Source organism: Solanum dulcamara, chromosome 8 (genome assembly GCF_947179165.1).
Source record: "Solanum dulcamara chromosome 8, daSolDulc1.2, whole genome shotgun sequence".
In the NCBI taxonomy this organism is placed as follows: Eukaryota; Viridiplantae; Streptophyta; class Magnoliopsida; order Solanales; family Solanaceae; genus Solanum; species Solanum dulcamara.
Window position 1 is genome coordinate 696173 of NC_077244.1, and position 18339 is coordinate 714511.

Below are 18339 nucleotides of genomic sequence, written 5' to 3' on the forward strand. Positions count from 1 at the left end.
TACTATTGTATCCTTCAACTGACTTATGAATATGGAAAAAGATCACGCGCTCTATTAGGAGTCTTTTTTTCATGCACTAATTTTGCAATTATTTTGGGAAAATTAATTACACATATCCATTTCTAACTTGAGCAGTAGTAAATAAAATATCAACTTTATTATATATTTTTTTAATCTAATAAACTCAATATTTTAAAAAATAAATTAAAAATAATTATAGTTAATAATAAGACTATATTAAAAAATTAAGTAATAAATTATCTTTAATTTTTAAACTGGATAAATAAAAGTGAGCACTTATTTCTATAAATTTGTTTCTCAAAATAAATCATAAATATTTATGTTGCTATAAATCATTTCATTAAGAATACAAAAAAGTTTAAATTGATAGAGTAATAAATATAAAAAGTTTTTATCCCTTTTTTTATGTAAAATACTATAAATCACGACTTAAAATATTTTAAAATCATATAAAAATTTGATTGACTCTTCGAATTCCATCCGTGTCACATAAATGAGACAGAAAAAGTAACATATTATGTAAATACTATAAGTCGCAATAATTAATAACTTAATTTTAAAAAATAAATAAAATATATATACATAAATATTAGATGGTTCTCTAAATTCTATCTATGTCACATAAATTATGATAAGTAACATATGTTGGGCATGGGCACGGGCTCACTTATCTAGTTTAAAAATAATCCTTTTATTTTCCTAAAAGCTTGATGAAGTCATATTCCTTTTAGTTATCAGTTTGATAATAAAAAATGTTGAAAAAATCTTACTTAATACCTCAAAAGAATAATTTTATCTATAATTACATTTGAAAGATAATTGACTTTACAGCCTTAGCTGACATTTATGTTCATTCATTGCAAAATCCTTGATTGGTCATTACTTCTAATTCAAATATTACTACTGTAATAATATTTGACACACACCCCATGATTAGCCTTTTCATTTATTAATGGCCTTTATCATCTTATAACCGGGAGTCGTTGGTAGTTGGTTAGGATTATACTGATATTAGTAATATAGAAATTAGTTATAAGTGAATTTATATATTATTTTATGTAATTATTAGTTATTTTATCTACTATCTTATATAAAATAATACATAAATTTTATCATAATTTATATATATATATATTAGTTATGCAGATTTTTAAATTGTCAACCAAACGTAGTATTTATTTTATATATAAATAATTTATTTTTTATCTACCTACTAAACATCATATAAATTAAATAATACATGGATAACTTATTTCTTATTATGTTGAGTTTTCTTTCTTAATAAATCTTTGTTAGATTTTAGCTCTTAAATTTTATATTAAAATAACTTATTGAGTTTCGAGAGATATAACTTTGACACGTCTTAAACTTTCAAACATTTTCTATAGATTTTGTGATAAAGTATTTTTCGTAAAATTTCTAATAAAAATACTTAAAAACTATTTAAATTTAAAAATAAAATTCTCGTTGACCACGACCTATAGGAACCAGGCTATCTACTAGTAGAAATATTCTTGTTATTGCTTCGACTCATATTCCCCCAAAATAAAGTAAATCAATTCAAACATGCTCTAAAATTATTACTCGCCAACTGAAAGTTCCATGAGCAATAAGGTCAAAGATAAATAATTTTGTCGTAAATTCATTTTTTTTTAATTTGTTTGATTACCTAAATAAAATTTTCTTTCTTATATTATGACTATAAAAAATGTACTGTATTAAATAAAAATAAATATTTAATCAAATTTCTCAAAATATTCATGGTAACACAAATTAGCTTGAACATTACCATTTTAAAAATTTATAGTTCATTGAAATATATTTTTATGTTGTTTTATATTTTAAAGTTAAATTATTTAACGTCCTTTTTTTGAACTACATAACAATCAGAAAAATCTCAGCTACTGTCACTACAATTGCAGCAATCCATGGAGAAGCAACTGAGAACAAACGACGGCAAATCGCCGGACCGGGAAATTCTGTCGGAGGTCGGAGAAAATGGCGTAGCCATTATTACTATCAATCGTCCACCTCTCAATCTGCTTTCTGTTGACGGTACTTTTTTTTTTTCAAACAATACTTCCAATCACTTTAATATTTAATCTGCTTACCTTCTAATTCATCCAATTCCGCCGACCGACACCGGCGTAACAGAATTTTGAGCCAGTGAGTGCGAAATAGTACCCTTTTTTCGGTAATTATTCTAGGCATAATAGATAACAAATGCTCAAATTTGTCCCAAAAAAGCGCAATTAAACACTCGGACTTTGAGTATACACATCTAGACACCTCAACTCATCTCCATAGTGTCTGTTGAACTCTCCAAGTTACAAAATGATCATATAAACATCTTCAAAAAATTTACATGTTACATAAGCATCGAGAAACTAGTTGGAATGTTATGTTTAGTTGCCAATTGAGATCAAGTTGAGGTGTCTAGATGTGCACTCTCAAAGTTGGAGTATTTACTTGTCAGCTGAGGCTAAGTTTTAGTGTTTGTTTATGTATTATGCCATTATATGATTGTATATGTGTAGTTCAAGAGGAAAGAGTGGGCACACTGCAAATTCATTGCATCCGCAGATAATTTCTTTTCATATTTGTAGAAAATTTGAAGCTGCTTTGGAGTAGCAGTGGACTCCTTTTTGCATTTATTAGATTTCCTCAGTGACTGAATTGGAACGATTGTTCATTAATCGAATTGTAAGATGTAAATAAATGAACTTCAACTGTTTTTTTAATATTAATTATAAAAAGAGCAGAATAAACACAAATGATTTATGTGTTTAAGGGGAACTAACTTTGGGATTGAGGCGTAGTTGATTGATCGAGTGCTGCTCCTTTATTTTGCATTGACAAATTTACTTGTGGAATGCTCTCTAGTGCTTTCCTTAGTAGTTGCTATGCTTTTTCATTGTCTTTTCCCCTTTTCATAACTACTTTGATGTGCTGCACTTGAGCTGAGGGTCCTTCAGAAACAATCTCTCTACCTCCACAAGGTAGGGGTAAGGTCTGCATATCTTCCCTTCCTAGACCCCACTTGTGGGATTACATCGGGTATGTTGTTGTTGGCAAATTTACTTGTGAAAAATGATGTTTCCGTGGTTTTCTAGATTATTCATTTGCTGTTATTTTGTTATTCTTAGTGCTATTGAGCTTGAAAGAGAATATTGAGGAAGCTATACGTAAAGATAATGTGAAGGCAATTGTCATAACTGGTATGCTTAAGGCTTTTCTCATTTTTCTGAGATCAACTTGTTCTAATGGTTGAAAATTAACATACTTGTAATGTATCAGGTTCAAGAGGAAACTTCTCAGCAGGATTTGTTGTAACAGCTTTTGGTGGAAGTCAACAGAGAAAGAGTAAGAAAGATCATCATCTAATTGGTTGTTTCTCTCCAGATTGCTCAGTTACGAGTTCCGTGTCATTTAAAGCCCTATTTTTATGCAGCACATAGAGAACTTGGCTTTATGTCAATTGACTTTATCACCGACACATTGGAAGGTATTCCCTGGAGTATATGATAACCTTTATTCTGTTTTATTCGCGGACTTATGGTAACCATAGTAATTCTCATTTCTTTTGCATCTCAGCTGCAAGGAAGCCCATTGTTGCTGCTGTTGAAGGTTTTGCTTTGGGAGGCGGATTTGAAATTGCACTAGTGAGTGTGTTATAGTTTATTTTAGGCTAATATATGCTTCTGTTGGTGTTCTTCTATTCTGTTCTGTTCTGCTCTGGCTTTTCTGCAGAAACAACATAATTAGTTGGCCACTGGTGTATCTAGAGACTCAGATTTTAGGCTTTTAATTTTGTTAAAATTTAGCATGTGACTGACTAAACGACTTATTTAGTAGGAACAAGATGGATAAAATATTGGTATAAGTAAACAACTTTTGAGGTGTAATGAGTTCCCTCAATTCTACTAACTACGATTGAATCTTGATCAAATGTTCTAATGCATTTGTTAGGCTTGTCATGCCCGCATATCAACATCTACCTCAACATTAGGTCTTCCCGAACTTCAGTATGGGATTCTTCCTGGATTTGGAGGTAACATAAGGAGAAGATTTCTGGATTTTTTTATTAACTTATTTACTTTTCCATTATGATTAGGTGCCATTCAAAGTTATTGTGCAAATCTTATGTCCTGTTCTTTCTTAAAAAAACTGAGATATCCTGTATAGTTGTTCTGATGTTTGAGATTGCATATTACTGTGTTAAATGGTCAGTTATTACCTCATCATTTTGGAAATAGTTTACATTATTTAGGTAACGTCATCTTTTTCAAGCATTTAGTTACAAATGTTGCATTTCATACTTGATACGAATTAGAGACTGTAAAACTTTTGGTTGACATGTACATGATAGACATTAATGTTTAAAGTCTTCTCATATTGAATGAATCTGAGAAGGATGAGATTTCTCTGCATCGAGATACCCTGGTATTTGCTGGCTACACATGATGCATTGTATGGGCGTCCATATCCCTTGTCAAAATAATGATTGTTACTCTTAACTTAATAAGTAAATTTCCCAAATTTTGTACACTTGACTGCAAAAAAAGAAGTAAGATGTCAATACGATATCAAATACACTTGGTATTTAAACAGTAAGCATGATGCAAGCTGCAGGGTCCTTAAAAAGTAGCTTAAACCTCTGTTTTCTTTTTTCACTGCAAAAGATAATTTGGTAACCTTGAACCATGTCTAGATGCTTAGAGACACAGGTCCCCGCCAAGTTTAAATATTGGTACGCTCTAATCATGTGAAACAAATTGCGCGCTCTATTTTCTGGACACTGCCTTATTTTGCCTTCTCCTCTGGCACAGAAAGTTTTTATGTGAACAACTGTCTTTTTCTGTAATGCATTCTTTTAAAAAGAATCTTTCATGTGAAATATGAGTGTAGACCATATTGGAACTTGTGCTGCTACGGCAAAATGATGATGCTTTTGTCAACAGTTATACGTGATGATTATTCTGAAGTTTGATTTTTCTCAGGAACACAACGACTACCTCGGCTGGTTGGCCTTCCAAAGGCTCTTGAAATGATTCTGGTACCTTATTTAGATTCCTCTTTTTATTTTTGGTCTTAGGGGTGACTTTTTCACGCTTAACATATCTAGTAATACAATATATGGTTGAGTTGCCTTGGCATCCTCACATGCCTTTCCTTGTAAGAGAGTCTCTGTCAAGGGTTGTCATATTGCTAGAAATTTTTGAGCAGAATAACAAGTTACCATGACTTCTTTGCCTTTCTATCATTTCCTTGTCAGTTTGAAAAGTGGCCAGAGAAAGCCAGAGAACAGATAGGATACAACATGTCCATGCTTAAAATAGCAGTGTGACTATATCGAAGTGTGGTGTCAGACAATCAACGCTTCTCATAAGCAAGCAGGCCTCACCTAACCAACATTAGCCATCACTTCCCTCAGATGAATGCTATTTATCATTTTGGAGCTTTCATTTCCTGATTTTCTAAGTAGTTTCCCTTATAAATGTTGTCCAGACGTCAAAGCGGGTAAGTGGAGAAGAAGCTTGCAATATGTGCATAGTGGATGCAATATCTCCTTCAGATCAGTTGCTTGGATCAGCTTGTCAATGGGCTTTGGATATATTAGAATGTCGAAGACCATGGTCTATCAGTCTTTTCAGAACCGATAGATTAGCACCTCTGGCAGAAGCCAGGACATTGCTCAATTCTGCCAGAGTTCAGATCCAGAAACAAAATCCAAATGTTATCCATCCCTTGTTTTGTATTGATGTCATTGAACATGGCATTCTTTTTGGCCCTCGTAATGGACTATGGAAGGTGATATACTCTTCGTGATCTTTCTTTGCTATGACTGAATAAATGGAATTGGTAATGACTTGTCTTATATTGGCAGGAAGCAGAAGCTTTACATGAACTTCGACAATCTGATAGTTGCAGTAGCTTAGTGCATGTTTTCTTTGCGAAACAAAGCACTTCAAAGGTTCAAAAAGATCTAATATGGTCTTGAGTGTTGTTTATATAGTCAAAGTATCTGGGATTGTTTAAAATTGGAAAGTGAAACTTCTTCTCACTGCACTTCAAAGGTTCAAAAAGATGTAATGTGTTCTTGAGTATTTATAGTGTAAATGTATCTGGGATTGCTTAAATTGGAAAGTGAAACGTCTTTTATCTCTTATTTAGAAAAAAATAATATTAAATTTCCTTATTTTGATGCCACGATGATTATGTAAAATTGGTTATGAAACATTGCTGTAACCTTAACAGAAATATTTATGTTGGTTCAAGGGAACATAGTCTGCATCATGCTCTAAATTCAAAGGGAGAAAAGTCGTTATAGAGAATTTAACAACATTGAGCTTTATATTGCAATTTCAGATCAGAATTAACGTGTTCTTCCAATTTTCTTGCTTTAGTTATTCTTGAGGTCAAATAGCAATTAATGCTTCTCTATTCTTGTGGCTCAATTCTTGACATTTATACCATATGATTTAACATTGCTTCTGTGACTGCAATTCTCTCATTCTATGTATTCTTTGTTGATCGTTCTATATATTTACTGTTTCAGATTCCTGGGATTACTGATATAGGATTGCTACCAAGGAAGATTAACAAGGTTGCTATACTTGGTGGGAGCTTGATGAGTTCTGGAATAGCAACAGTGCTTGTACTTGCAAACCATTATGTAATCATGAAATATATAGATCAGAATTCTCTGCAGAATGGCATTGACAGAGTTAAAGGTGAGAAGTAATTGAGTAGTTCCCTTAATTACTCTTAGATTAGTTCAAGGAAGGTTTCACCACTAGAAAAATGTTTGTTTCCTTTCCAGCCAATTTGGAAGGACATTTTAAGGAAGGAAGGATGACTCAAGAGCATTATAAAAAAGCATACTCTCTTTTAAAGGGTGTTTTGAGCTATGATAACTTCAAAGACGTGGATCTAGTCATAGAGGTTGGTTGTTGTAGGTTTTTTGAAAAGCTTTACACTGAATCACTTGGACAATTCAAATAAATTCTACACTAACCTTTCTTTCCTGCGTTGAAGCTACAGTTTTTGTTAGTGTGCTGCTGCTTAATGAGCAAATACATTATTTTTTTCCGGATTTCGGGTGTTTGGAGATAGTAATAATCATCAACCGATCAAAAAATTATCCATGTCCATGTAAAAGTTTTAATGACCCAAATCCATGTAAAAGTTCAGGGGCTCTTTGATTTCAAAGGGAAGTTCAATACTTCTCAAGATAGTTTTAGTTACTAACCAATAACCACTTCATTGACAAATTTTCCAATGGTAAAATATTGAACTTTTATATGCTGGTATGAAATAGAAATGTAAATTGGGAAATTTCTCAAAAGTTCTTTTCATAAACATAAATTAATAAATATTTTAAACTGTATTATTCTCATTAACATGGTAGAGAGTAAAAGGCACGTCAGACGGTCAGAGAAGTCTCAGGTGAGTAATGTAGAATAGTCAAATACCATGATCGTTGTGGTAGGTTGAGACCTGATCAAGTAGTGAGTTTGAATGTATTTTTTTTTCACATTGAAACACATGTTTGTCTAACCCCTAATATACCTTTAGTTTTGTGAAATAGCACTCCGAGGACTGGGTTCTCCTGTGCTAGTATAATTGTGAGTTTTCAGAGAACGAAGAACATAAAAATCTGGTTTTCCTTGTTATTAAACAAATGAAAGATAAGTTTGATAAACTAGTAAAAAGATATTGATGAAAGCAGAAAACTACTAACTTCATTACAGATCCAAACTAATTTATAGAGTTTACAAGTTAACTGAAAATAAGAAACTAACTCCTAAGAATTAGGGATAAGAATGAAACTAATTAACTGCTGAACAGTAAATAACTGTTCTTCTGATAGATACAGAGAACTTGGACTTCTGCAGTTCTTATGCATTTTTCTAACACTCCTCCTTGCTTTAAGAGCTGCAAACTCTAAGTTTTTGCCTGAGAAGTTGAAATATATTACCCGATAAAGGTTTGGTGAAGATATCAGCCATCTGCTCCTCAGTTTTGCAATAGAGCAGAATGATGTCACCATTTTTTTGCACTTCCCTCAAGAAGAAAAGCTTGATGTTGAAGTGTTTTGTCGTTCCATGAAATATAGGATTATGAGAAATTGCTATTGCAGATTGGTTGTCCACAAACACTTCAGTACCCTTTGTTTGATTAATGTGCAGGGGGGGGGCAGCCCGGTGCACTTAAGCTCCCGCTATGCGCAGGATCCGGGGAAGGGCCCGACCACAAGGGTCTGTTGTACGCAGCCTTACCTTGCATTTCGGTCACGGGTTCAAGCCTTGGAAACAGCCTCTGGCAGAAATGCAAGGTAAGGCTGCGTACAACAGACCCTTGTGGTCGGGCCCTTCCCCGGATCCTGCGCATAGCGGGAGCTTAAGTGCACCGGGCTGCCCCCCCCCTGCACATTAATCAAACAAAGGGTACTGAAGTGTTTGTGGACAACCAATCTGCAATAGCAATTTCTCATAATCCTGTATTTCATGGAACGACAAAACACTTCAACATCAAGCTTTTCTTCTTGAGGGAAGTGCAAAAAAAAAAAAAAAAAAAAAAAAAAAATATTTTCCTCAACCACAACGCTTGATTCACTGCTGCTGTTGCAGCCACAAATTCTGCCTCTGCAGTGGATTGAGCCACAATGTCCTGCTTCTTTGAGCACCACGAAAAAATTCCTGAGCCAAGACTGAAGCAGTATCCAGATATGCTCTTCATGTCATCCACGGATCCAGCCCAATCACTATCAGAATACCCAAATAGTTTCAGATGTAGTTTTTTCTGAAACTTGACACCATAATTAATGGTACCTTTGATGTATCTGACAATTCGTTTTGCTGCTTTTAGATGCACCTCACTAGCACCATGCATGAACCTCGATAGAATGCTTACAGCATACAAAATATCGGGTCTTGTAGCTGTGAGATACATCAAACAACCCACTAAGCCTCTAGAGTACGTTTCCTCCACTTTCTCTGCTCCATCATTCTTGCTTAGTTTCTCTTTTTGGTTCATAGGGGTACTCATCTCCGTGCAATCTTCCATGCTGAACTTCTTGATAATTTCCTTAGCATATTTCTTATGGGAAATGAAAACCTCATCCTGTCCCTGCTTGATTTCCATACCAAGAAAATAGGACATTAGACCAAGATCAGTCATCTCGAAGGCTTGCATCATTTCTTGCTTGAAATCTTCGATATGCCTTGTGTTGCTGCTCCCTGTAACTAGTACATCATCCACATATATAGACACAACAAGTATGTCAATGCCATTATGTTTAACATAAAGAGTAGATTCTGACAAACTCTTTTCAAAGCCTAAGCCAAGCAAATGGTCACCTATTCGACCATACCTGGCCCTTGGTGCCTGTTTAAGTCCATAAAGTGCCTTTCTTAGCCTATAAACTTTGCCCTCCTTTCCTTTCACCCCAAAGCCTTCGGGTTGCTGAACATAAATTTCTTCCTGAAGAAAACCATTTAGAAATGCTGATTTGACATCCATCTGGTACACTTTCCAGCCCAATTGTGCAGCAAGAGCAAGAAGTAACCTGATCGTGTCAAGCCTAGCCACTGGTGCAAATGTATCAAAATAATCCACACCAAAAATTTGAGCATATCCCTTAACTACAAGTCTTGCGTTATGCTTGTTCACTGAACCATCAGCATTTAGCTTGGTTCTAAAGACCCATTTCAACCCAATAATCTTTCTGTCTTCAGGTTGATCACAAGCTTCCAAGTCATGTTCTTCTCAATCATAAACAACTCTTCTTTCATTGCAGCCACCCATTTTTCATCATTTTTGGCTTCATTATACCCAGCAGGTTCACATACCGCTACATTGCATCTCTGGTATATATCAGAGAGTTGTCGAGTACCTTTAACTGGTGAATGATCCACCATTTCATCTTGCCATGAGGGTGATATTTGTTTTTCAGAGACCGTGGCAGGAAACTTTTCTGCTTTGTCAGAAGAGTTAAGGACAGATTTCTGAGTCTTCCCAACACCACTCTTCATTCTCCATAAAATACATATCTCTAGTGAAGATTATATTTTCAGTTTGTGGTTGGAAGACCTTATATGCCTTTGAAACTGAACTGTATCCAATAAAAATGCCTGGGACAGATTTTTTATCTGGCTTATCTCATTTAACCTGAGGAACATAGGAAAAACAGAGACAACCAAACACTTTAAGGAAATTTAACGATGGTTTGAATCCATACCAAGTTTCAAAAGGAGTTCGGTCTTTCACTGCCTTTGTGGGAAGCCTATTTTGGAGAAAAACTGATGTATTTGCTGCCTCTGCCCAAAATTTCTTTGGCAAGTTCTTCTTGTGCAACATGCATCTAGTCATCTCCATAATGTATTTGTTCCTTCTCTCACTTACTCCATTTTGTTGTGGAGTATAGGGAGTAGTAAGTTGATGATGAATCCCTGCTTCCTCACATAACATGTTGAACTGTTCAGAAGTGTATTCCCTTCCATTATATGTTCTGATGGACTGGATTTTACGATCAGCTTCATTTTCTACTTTTGCTTTGAACTTTCGAAAGACATTAGCAGCCTCTGACTTATGCTTGAGAAAGTAAATCCAGCACATGCGGGTTAGATCATCAACAAAAATGATATAGTAAAGACTACCTTTTAGTGAGGGAGTCCTTTGAGGTCCTGCTATATCAGTATGAATTAGTCGCAATTTGTTCGAGGCTCTCCAAGTTGTCTTTGGAAATGGAAGTCTGTGTTGTTTTCCATATTGACACGCAAGACAATTTGAAGAATTTACTTCTAAAACAGGCAATTCCTTAACTATTTTTGCTTTTTGCATTTTAAGCAACCCTTCATAGTGATAATGTCCTAGTCTCTTGTGTCATACGTCTGCAACACTTTCTTTGCTGAAAAAACCACATGCTTTTCCTCAAATGGATCCAATGAGAAACTTTTGCCTCTCATTCTTACTTTAAACATTTCTTGATCTGAAGTATCCTTAATCAAGCAATGTTTATCTTCAAAATTTAATTTGTAGCCTTTTTCCATCAATTGACCAACACTAAGCAAGTTTTGATCTATGTCAGGTACATAAAGCACATCAGCAATTGTTTTAGTACCTGAATGACTTGGAATAGCAATGTTTCCTTTTCCTCTTACAGGAAGATCGTCGCCATTACCTATTCTAACTTTAGAAATGGTCGTGGGCTTCAATTCCTTGAAGAGAGACATATCATTTGTCATGTGATTAGTGCATCCACTGTCAATCAACCAACACTCGCTCGTTGATCTACTTGAAAAACATGTAGCAACAAAGAGTTGATCTTCCTCCTCTCCATCAACAATCTGAGCCTCTGCTTCTTGTTGCTGACCATTGTTCTTACAAATGATAGCTTCATGCCCATGTTGCTGGCATTTACTGCATCTAGCATTAGGCCTTCTCCAACATTTGTATGGTGGATGGCCTTTCTTGTTACAATGCTTACAAGGAGGATAACTTCTCTTTGAGTTTCCAACTTTTCCTTTGGTAGTACTCGTTGAAATGCCTTCACCATTCTTTTTGTTCTTCTTTCTTTTTTTGCCTCCATCTTAAGGCTTAGCAAACAATGATCCCTCGGTATTTCCTTCTTCTCTCATGACCCTTCGTTGTTCTTGAGCCTGGAAAGCATTCAACAACTCTGCGAAGGTGATCTTGCACAGATCCTTAGTGTTTTCCAAAGTAGTTATGGTTGCTTCAAATCATTCCAGCACAGTAACCAAAAAATTTTCAACAATACGTGAATCATTGAACACCGAACCAAGCAATCTTACCCTGTTTGCTATATTCAAGAGCCTTTCAGAGTAATCTTTGATGGTTTCGGTTTCTTTCATCTTTTGCATCTCGAAGTCTCTTATAAGATTTAGTACTTGCATACCTCTGATCCTTTCATCCCCTTCATATTCTGCCTTGAGATAATCCCAGATGTCTTTGGCTGACTTTAGAGACATAATTCGAGTGGAAATTGAAGAAGATACTGCTGAAAATAAACAAGCCTTTGCCTTTGATTTTCTGGTTTTCCTGTGTTTATGGTTCTTGATCTGGGCTATAGTAGGATTGTTAGGCAACGGAGGAACTTCATAATCTTCTTCGACTGCCTCCCACATATCCATGGCATCTAGATAAGTTTCCATCCTTACCGCCTAAATCTGATAGTTATCACCATTAAAAACAGGTAGTGCCATTACTGAAAAGCTTGATTCTGCCTCCATGATTGATAAACTTGCCTTGTTGATTTAAATTCTGACTTGGATGAAACACCCACAAATCCCTCAAGAAATAGACGCTCTACCAATTGTGAGTTTTTAGAGAATGAAGAGCATAAAAATCTGGTTTTCCTTTTTATTAAGCAAGTGAAAGATAAGTTTGATAAACCAATAAAAAGATATTGATGAAAGCAGAAAACTACTAAATTCATTACAGCCAGACTAATTTATAGAGTTTACAAGTTAAATGAAAATAAGAAACTAACTCCTAAGGATTAGGGATAAGAATGAAACTAATTAACTGCTGAACAGTAAATAATTGTTCTTCTGATAGATACAGAGAACTTGGAATGCTACAGTTCTTATGCATTTTTCTAACAATAATTGATAAAATACTATGATAACCTTCATAGGGTATAATAAAACAACCTCTCTATCCCACAAAGGTAGGGTAAGGTCTGCGTATATCTTACCCTCCCCATACCCCACTTGTGGGATTACACTGGGTATGTTGTTGGCGCTGTACTTTGATAACCTTGACAGCCTTGGGTAGTTATGTTGGCCCTCGTGAATATCTTGGTTACTCTGGAGCTCATAGAGATTTATCTATCCACAAGTTATTGTATTCTGTCTGATGTTTTGGATGAAATATAGAAACATAATTTGACAATGATCCCTATTTTTCACGGTAGTATCCGGGTACTTTTACTTTGCAATGATGCTGGGAATTTTCGGGCCAATCTATTCGGCCCTAGTGAAATCTTCACAGAGTTGGTGGTGAGGAAAATCTTAGTTCATTGCAAAGGGAGGCTACTTGACAAAAAATTCAACATGTTGTGTTATCCTTGGAACTAAATATCAGCTAGCCAGTTGTGCTTAGTGCACCCTGATATCGTATTGAGAAGCAGTCTTAGTCCTTTCAGGTGTTAACCTTGAGTTTATCTTTGTCTAGTAGTCATGTTAATGTTCTATCATGCAAAATGGCCGTTCCAAGTGTATCATGAGTCACGAAAGGCTGAAATGGACGAGGTATCTAGATACATAAAGACTGAGTAGAAAATGGAACCATACATCTTTGTTGCAGATTACTTGTAGAAATGACAATGATAATCATCAGATTGACTCAGATGCAGACTTCTCATTTGTTTCTTCTTCTTGATTAATAGGACGTGCCTGACATTGTCTCCTTGAAGCAGCAAATTTTTGCTGATCTGGATAAGTGTTGCCCTCCTCACTGCATATTTGCTTCAACTACTTGTATGGTCAACTTAGATTTGATTGGAGAAAGGATGAAACCATGCAGGGAGATTGTTGGGATCCACTTTTTTAGGTAAAGGTGAACGTGAATCAAGCAATCCTAGTATATCTTCTTAGACAAATGAGTTAAGGCTTGTTTGTGACTTGGCTGCAGCCCACCCTCTGTCACTGATCTCCTGGAAATTGTCCGAACAGAGAGGACATCCCCTCAAATGCTTGTTGATCTGTTGAACTTTGGAAGGAGGATTCAAAAGACTCCTATTGTAGTTCAAAATTGTACAGGTTTTGCAGTCAGACGGATGTGCTTCCCCTACTTGCAGGCAGCGATGCTTCTTGTTGAACATGGTGCTGATGTGTATCAGATCGATAAGGCTCTTACCAGCTTTGGGTTGAAACTGGGTCCATTTAGGTGCATATTCCATTCAAAATCCTATGAATGTGAAATTGATTTGATCGAATTGTGCTCTTCAGTAGAACCCTCAATTTCTCCATACAGTCGAACTCATAATAAAAGAAAATATGAGCTTCCTTTTGGTTTAACATACATCTACCAAAATGTTCCAGAACTAATGGATGTTGATTCAAAATTTGATCATACAGATTGAGAAGCTTATTCCTTTAAATACTAAATAAAGGTCATATGACACACCTTTCTTATGTGGATAATCCACTAATGATGAATGTGATCTTCAGCATATTTTTTCTTATAACGTTCCACTTGGAGTGCAAGACATCTTCTGTTGTTGCTTCCATTTCTTTTGGGTGATGTTGGCAATGTCAACTGCAGAATGCTTGATCAAGATGGATTCCAGTCTGCACCTGCGCATGATGTGAAATTCCTTGAGACTTTTCCAGATAGATCTTACAAATCAAATTTGATTCCAATCATGAGGAAAAATAACCGTGAAGGTAATGTACACTTCCTTCTTGTCATCAGGACCTGGATTGAATTTGTCATAAGCTTTTCTTGAATTTCTCACCAATGGAATGTGTACTAGGTAAATCCACTTGCCAAGGCTTCTACACATACAATGACAAGGGAGAGGCAAGCCCAGATCCCGAAATATCAAAATATGTAGAAATGGCGAGAAGTATGTCTGGTATTACCATTAAATCAAAGGTCTTCTCTCTCTCTCAGTTAACTGTCTTTTTGATCCTTCTATTGAGAGTTCTCTAGTAATCTTCCGAATGAACTTATCTTGAAGAAAGCATGTGGCTTATTGCTATATACTATTTGGCTTTGGAAAAAAATAGAACACATAAATAATGTTCACGATATTACCGTAAAAACGGAACACCAAGATACGGTTAATCAACAAGAATAAAAAAAGAGCGATAATGACACCAAGACTATTAATCGCTCAGTTAATTCTCAAAATGGCGTGACTTTTGAGCAGGGAAGTGTCTTTTGATGGTTTTTTGGGTAATCAAATACAGGATTTTTAATTTGTTAAATGCAAAAAAAAAAAAAAATTAAAAATGAGAAATAAATAAATGATCATTCTAATCTAAGAGATGTGCCGCATCACCGGGCCTATGTCCCCTCTTTATATAGATATATAGATTCTTCCTGTCATTGGTCCCTTGCAAGCAGTTCAACCTGTGTTTATTTGTTGTCTATCCGTTCTTTCATGATTGTAGATTTGATAAATGAACCAAATTGTTTGGATGCCAAAATTGTAGTTGGAGCACATATAATGCATTTACCATATATCATATGAACAAAATATATTTTTGGAAAGGTCTTTGAATGCTTCCTTTCTATCTATCAATTTATGACTGCACGTCTGAACAATCATCTTGGTACAGTTGGTTACGTTGTCTGATGGAGAAATTGTAGAGATGATTCTTTTTCCTGTACTGAATGAAGCATGTCTCATGATATCAGAGGCAATTATACTGAAATCCTCTGATCTTGATGTTGCTTCAGTTTTGGGTATGGGATTCCCCGGATACAGGTATTTTGCTTAGAAGTCATCTCTGCCATGGTGATGATTCATACACTAATTGTATATGTTGATGAAAATCAGGGGAGGCATAATTTTTTGGTCTCACTCTGTTGGCTCCAAATATATTTGTTCAAAACTGGAAGAATGGTCGAAGGAGTATGGAGAGTTTTTCAAGCCTAGTACATACTTAGTCGAACGAGCTTCCAAGAGATGTTCTTTGGTGAGGAATGTTAATTTTCTTGAACCCCTGAAATGAAACAACTACGAAAAAGTGGTTTCACAAACACTATTTGTTTGACAAATTGCATCACGTGTTGCTGACAACAGACAACAGGATCAATTTGATACTACCTCCGTTTCAATTTGTTTGTCCTACTTTCCTTTTATTATCCATTTCAAAAAGAATGTCTCTTTCCTTTTTTGGCATCTCTTTAATTTTAACTTTCGACATGACATGTTTAATACCACAAAATTGAAGGGCATTTTGGTATATTTAACATATTTTATTTTCTTAAACTCCGTGCCATGTCAAAACAAGACTATCAAAATGAAATGGAGGGAGTAATAAATAAGACCTATATGCTAGTAGGTCCTAACTACAGAATCGGAAAACTGCATGCGCGTTAGTGGACCAACATCAGTTGATTGCTTTCTTGTGGAGCTAAGTTCTGATCACAAAAAAGGGTTCCAGTTAAAGAAAAAAATTGATAAAACAATGTCAGTGTGGTAAGTTGTAACACATAAATGAAGATTGGTCTTTTGCTAATCGAGGAATTTTGTATGTTTGCAGGGTGTGCAAATTAAGCAGGCCAAGTCGCTTTTGTAAGATTGTGATGATGACAACAACATATCATTCTAATACGCGGTTCATATGTCAGATATTTGTGCAATGTTGATGTAGATTTTCGTGCTAGTTGGAATTTACCCTCACAATTCCGGTTGCTTGATCTGTATATATCATTCACCTAACAGGATCATAGTGACTGAGACTGCAGTTATGTGTTGTATAAAGTCTCATGAATAGAGTCGGCATCAAATGGATGAAGATGAAAAGGAAGATGGTGCTGATAGCTGCATTATATGTACATGTAATTCAGGTGAAGTTTGTGTTTTTACCTGTCAATCAACAGTTTTCATTTTTTGGGTTTCTTCATTGTCGGAGTCAAACAGTATCTGCTTTTAGATGTTTATAACCGCTCTGTGTGCAGTGGCGGAGCCACTCTTGTCCAAGGGGTGTCAATTTATTTTTTAATGTATAATATACGATATGTTTATGGAAACTACTGGGTTTAAGTGAAGTGTGAATGGGAAAGAAGCATTGGGAAAGGTGGGGGAACCAAATGAAAAGTCATTTCTCCCTCATTGGTAGAAGAAAGGAAATGTTTTGTCCTTATATAAGAAAACATTTCCTTTAACTCATAAAGGGGCATTAATTCTCGAAATGAAAAGGACTTGTTCCTTCCGAACACATATTTCTCTTTGCAGATTTGGAAAGGACACGTTCCTTCCGAATAGATACTTCCCTTCCCAAAAGAAACTATGCTTGTTCTGAACAGATGAGACTGTTCTGTGAGTTCGCAATCTTGTTGGCTATAAATAGAAAGGCCTTCTCTCAGTTTTCGACATCAAAATTTCTCCCTTTTCTGCATATATTTTCTTACAAACAAAGTTGCGTTTTTGTGTGATTACGTTGCTTCCTTTTGAGTTCGCTGAGATTATCGAAGTTTGAGGTACCGCTATTTCTTTAATGCTCTATCAGTTTTATCTTGCGGGAAAATAATTCATAACCTTGGGTACAGTGAGGGGATTAAATTCCTTAAGGACACATAGTGAATTCGGATACTGTTTCTTTCTTTTCTTCTTAAACGTTTCTGGTTTGCTAACTTTTATACAAGAGATAACAGAAACAACCTCTCTACCTTTGAGGTAGGGGTAAAGTGGGTAAGGTCTATCTACATTTTACCCTCCCTAAACCTCACTTTGCGGGCTATATTGGGTATATTATTGTAATATACTATATGTTCAATTCCCTTGACTTCTTCGTGTGTTTAACCCTATATATTCTGACAACCCCTCAGTGAAAATTTCGACTTTCTCCCCTGTCGCTACAGCCTACAGGGAAGGGAATGTGAAGTGGACAAAGCCACATGTACAAATAACATCAAATACAATGAATCCTAAGTGATGTTGCATAAAAATGTTGAGTACAATTGCTCTCACCGATAGAGTTACTTCCAGTATAGAGAGTCGCGACAGTATCCTCAATAAAGAGGACGGGGCGCCACCTAAAAGTAACATTAAGAACCAACCAATCACCATAAGAGATTCTTGAAAAACACAACAAATAACTTTATCAAATTAAGACACTCAGTATCAATAGAGCCAACAAAGGGATATAATGAAGCACATCATTTCTGGCAATTTGATTTCACATTAAACATGGGAAAAAAAATGAACAAGTGACATGTTCTAATAGACAAACACGAACCCCACCTACCCCTACACCCCACCCCACCCACCCTTCTTTTTTTTCTTTGTGGTGATAAGTCAAACAAAGTGGAAATTCTAAGCCGGTGATGAGCAGCATGTCTAACAAACAACATGGCATTGAAGTCAATAGCTTCCTTTCCAGTTCATAGCAAAATGTCTACATAATCAAACAATGTAATCAGTTGAAAGAAAATTCAATAATCCTAAAAAGTGCATCAGTTCTCAAGTTTGATCTAGTTCATGGTCTGTAGTCGTAAACTAAGAAAAACCAAATGCAGTCTTGTGATTACATGTGCTCCTACTACCTCCACTCATCAAAGAAAAATAAGAAAATTTTGTCACTTCCTCAGAGCCTATTCTAGCTTTTCCTTAAT

The 18339-nt window shown here is 35.4% G+C and overlaps 1 protein-coding gene across 3 annotated transcripts; it reads left to right on the forward strand.

Moving 5' to 3' along the window:
* The first annotated feature begins 1910 nt into the window (after positions 1 to 1910).
* Positions 1911 to 16773, forward strand: LOC129899109 (glyoxysomal fatty acid beta-oxidation multifunctional protein MFP-a-like). 3 transcript variants are annotated; one of them, XM_055973924.1, is made up of 18 exons: positions 1911 to 2076; positions 3168 to 3239; positions 3319 to 3384; positions 3473 to 3526; positions 3616 to 3683; positions 3991 to 4072; positions 5022 to 5077; positions 5530 to 5832; positions 5909 to 5995; positions 6581 to 6755; positions 6845 to 6966; positions 13436 to 13599; positions 13681 to 13935; positions 14314 to 14435; positions 14525 to 14646; positions 15336 to 15484; positions 15557 to 15695; positions 16266 to 16773. In XM_055973924.1, exons 1-18 carry the CDS (start codon positions 1950 to 1952, stop codon positions 16299 to 16301), a joined length of 2199 nt encoding a protein of 732 aa, XP_055829899.1. In that variant the 5' UTR covers positions 1911 to 1949; the 3' UTR covers positions 16302 to 16773. The 3 variants fall into 3 exon arrangements, with proteins under 3 accessions (XP_055829899.1, XP_055829900.1, XP_055829901.1); XM_055973925.1 differs by lacking the exon at positions 5909 to 5995; XM_055973926.1 differs by lacking the exons at positions 15336 to 15484; positions 15557 to 15695.
* The last annotated feature ends 1566 nt before the right edge of the window (positions 16774 to 18339 follow it).

What these genes read in the sequence shown, in the direction of transcription:
- LOC129899109 (XM_055973924.1), top strand. Translation starts at nt 1,950, where the DNA reads ATGGAGAAGCAACTGAGAACAAACGACGGCAAATCGCCGGACCGGGAA. An exon ending in GAAGGCAATTGTCATAACTG is followed by an intron (nt 3,240 to 3,318) that starts GTATGCTTAAGG and finishes GTAATGTATCAG; the next exon opens with GTTCAAGAGGAAACTTCTCA. An exon ending in AGGCTCTTGAAATGATTCTG is followed by an intron (nt 5,078 to 5,529) that starts GTACCTTATTTA and finishes AATGTTGTCCAG; the next exon opens with ACGTCAAAGCGGGTAAGTGG.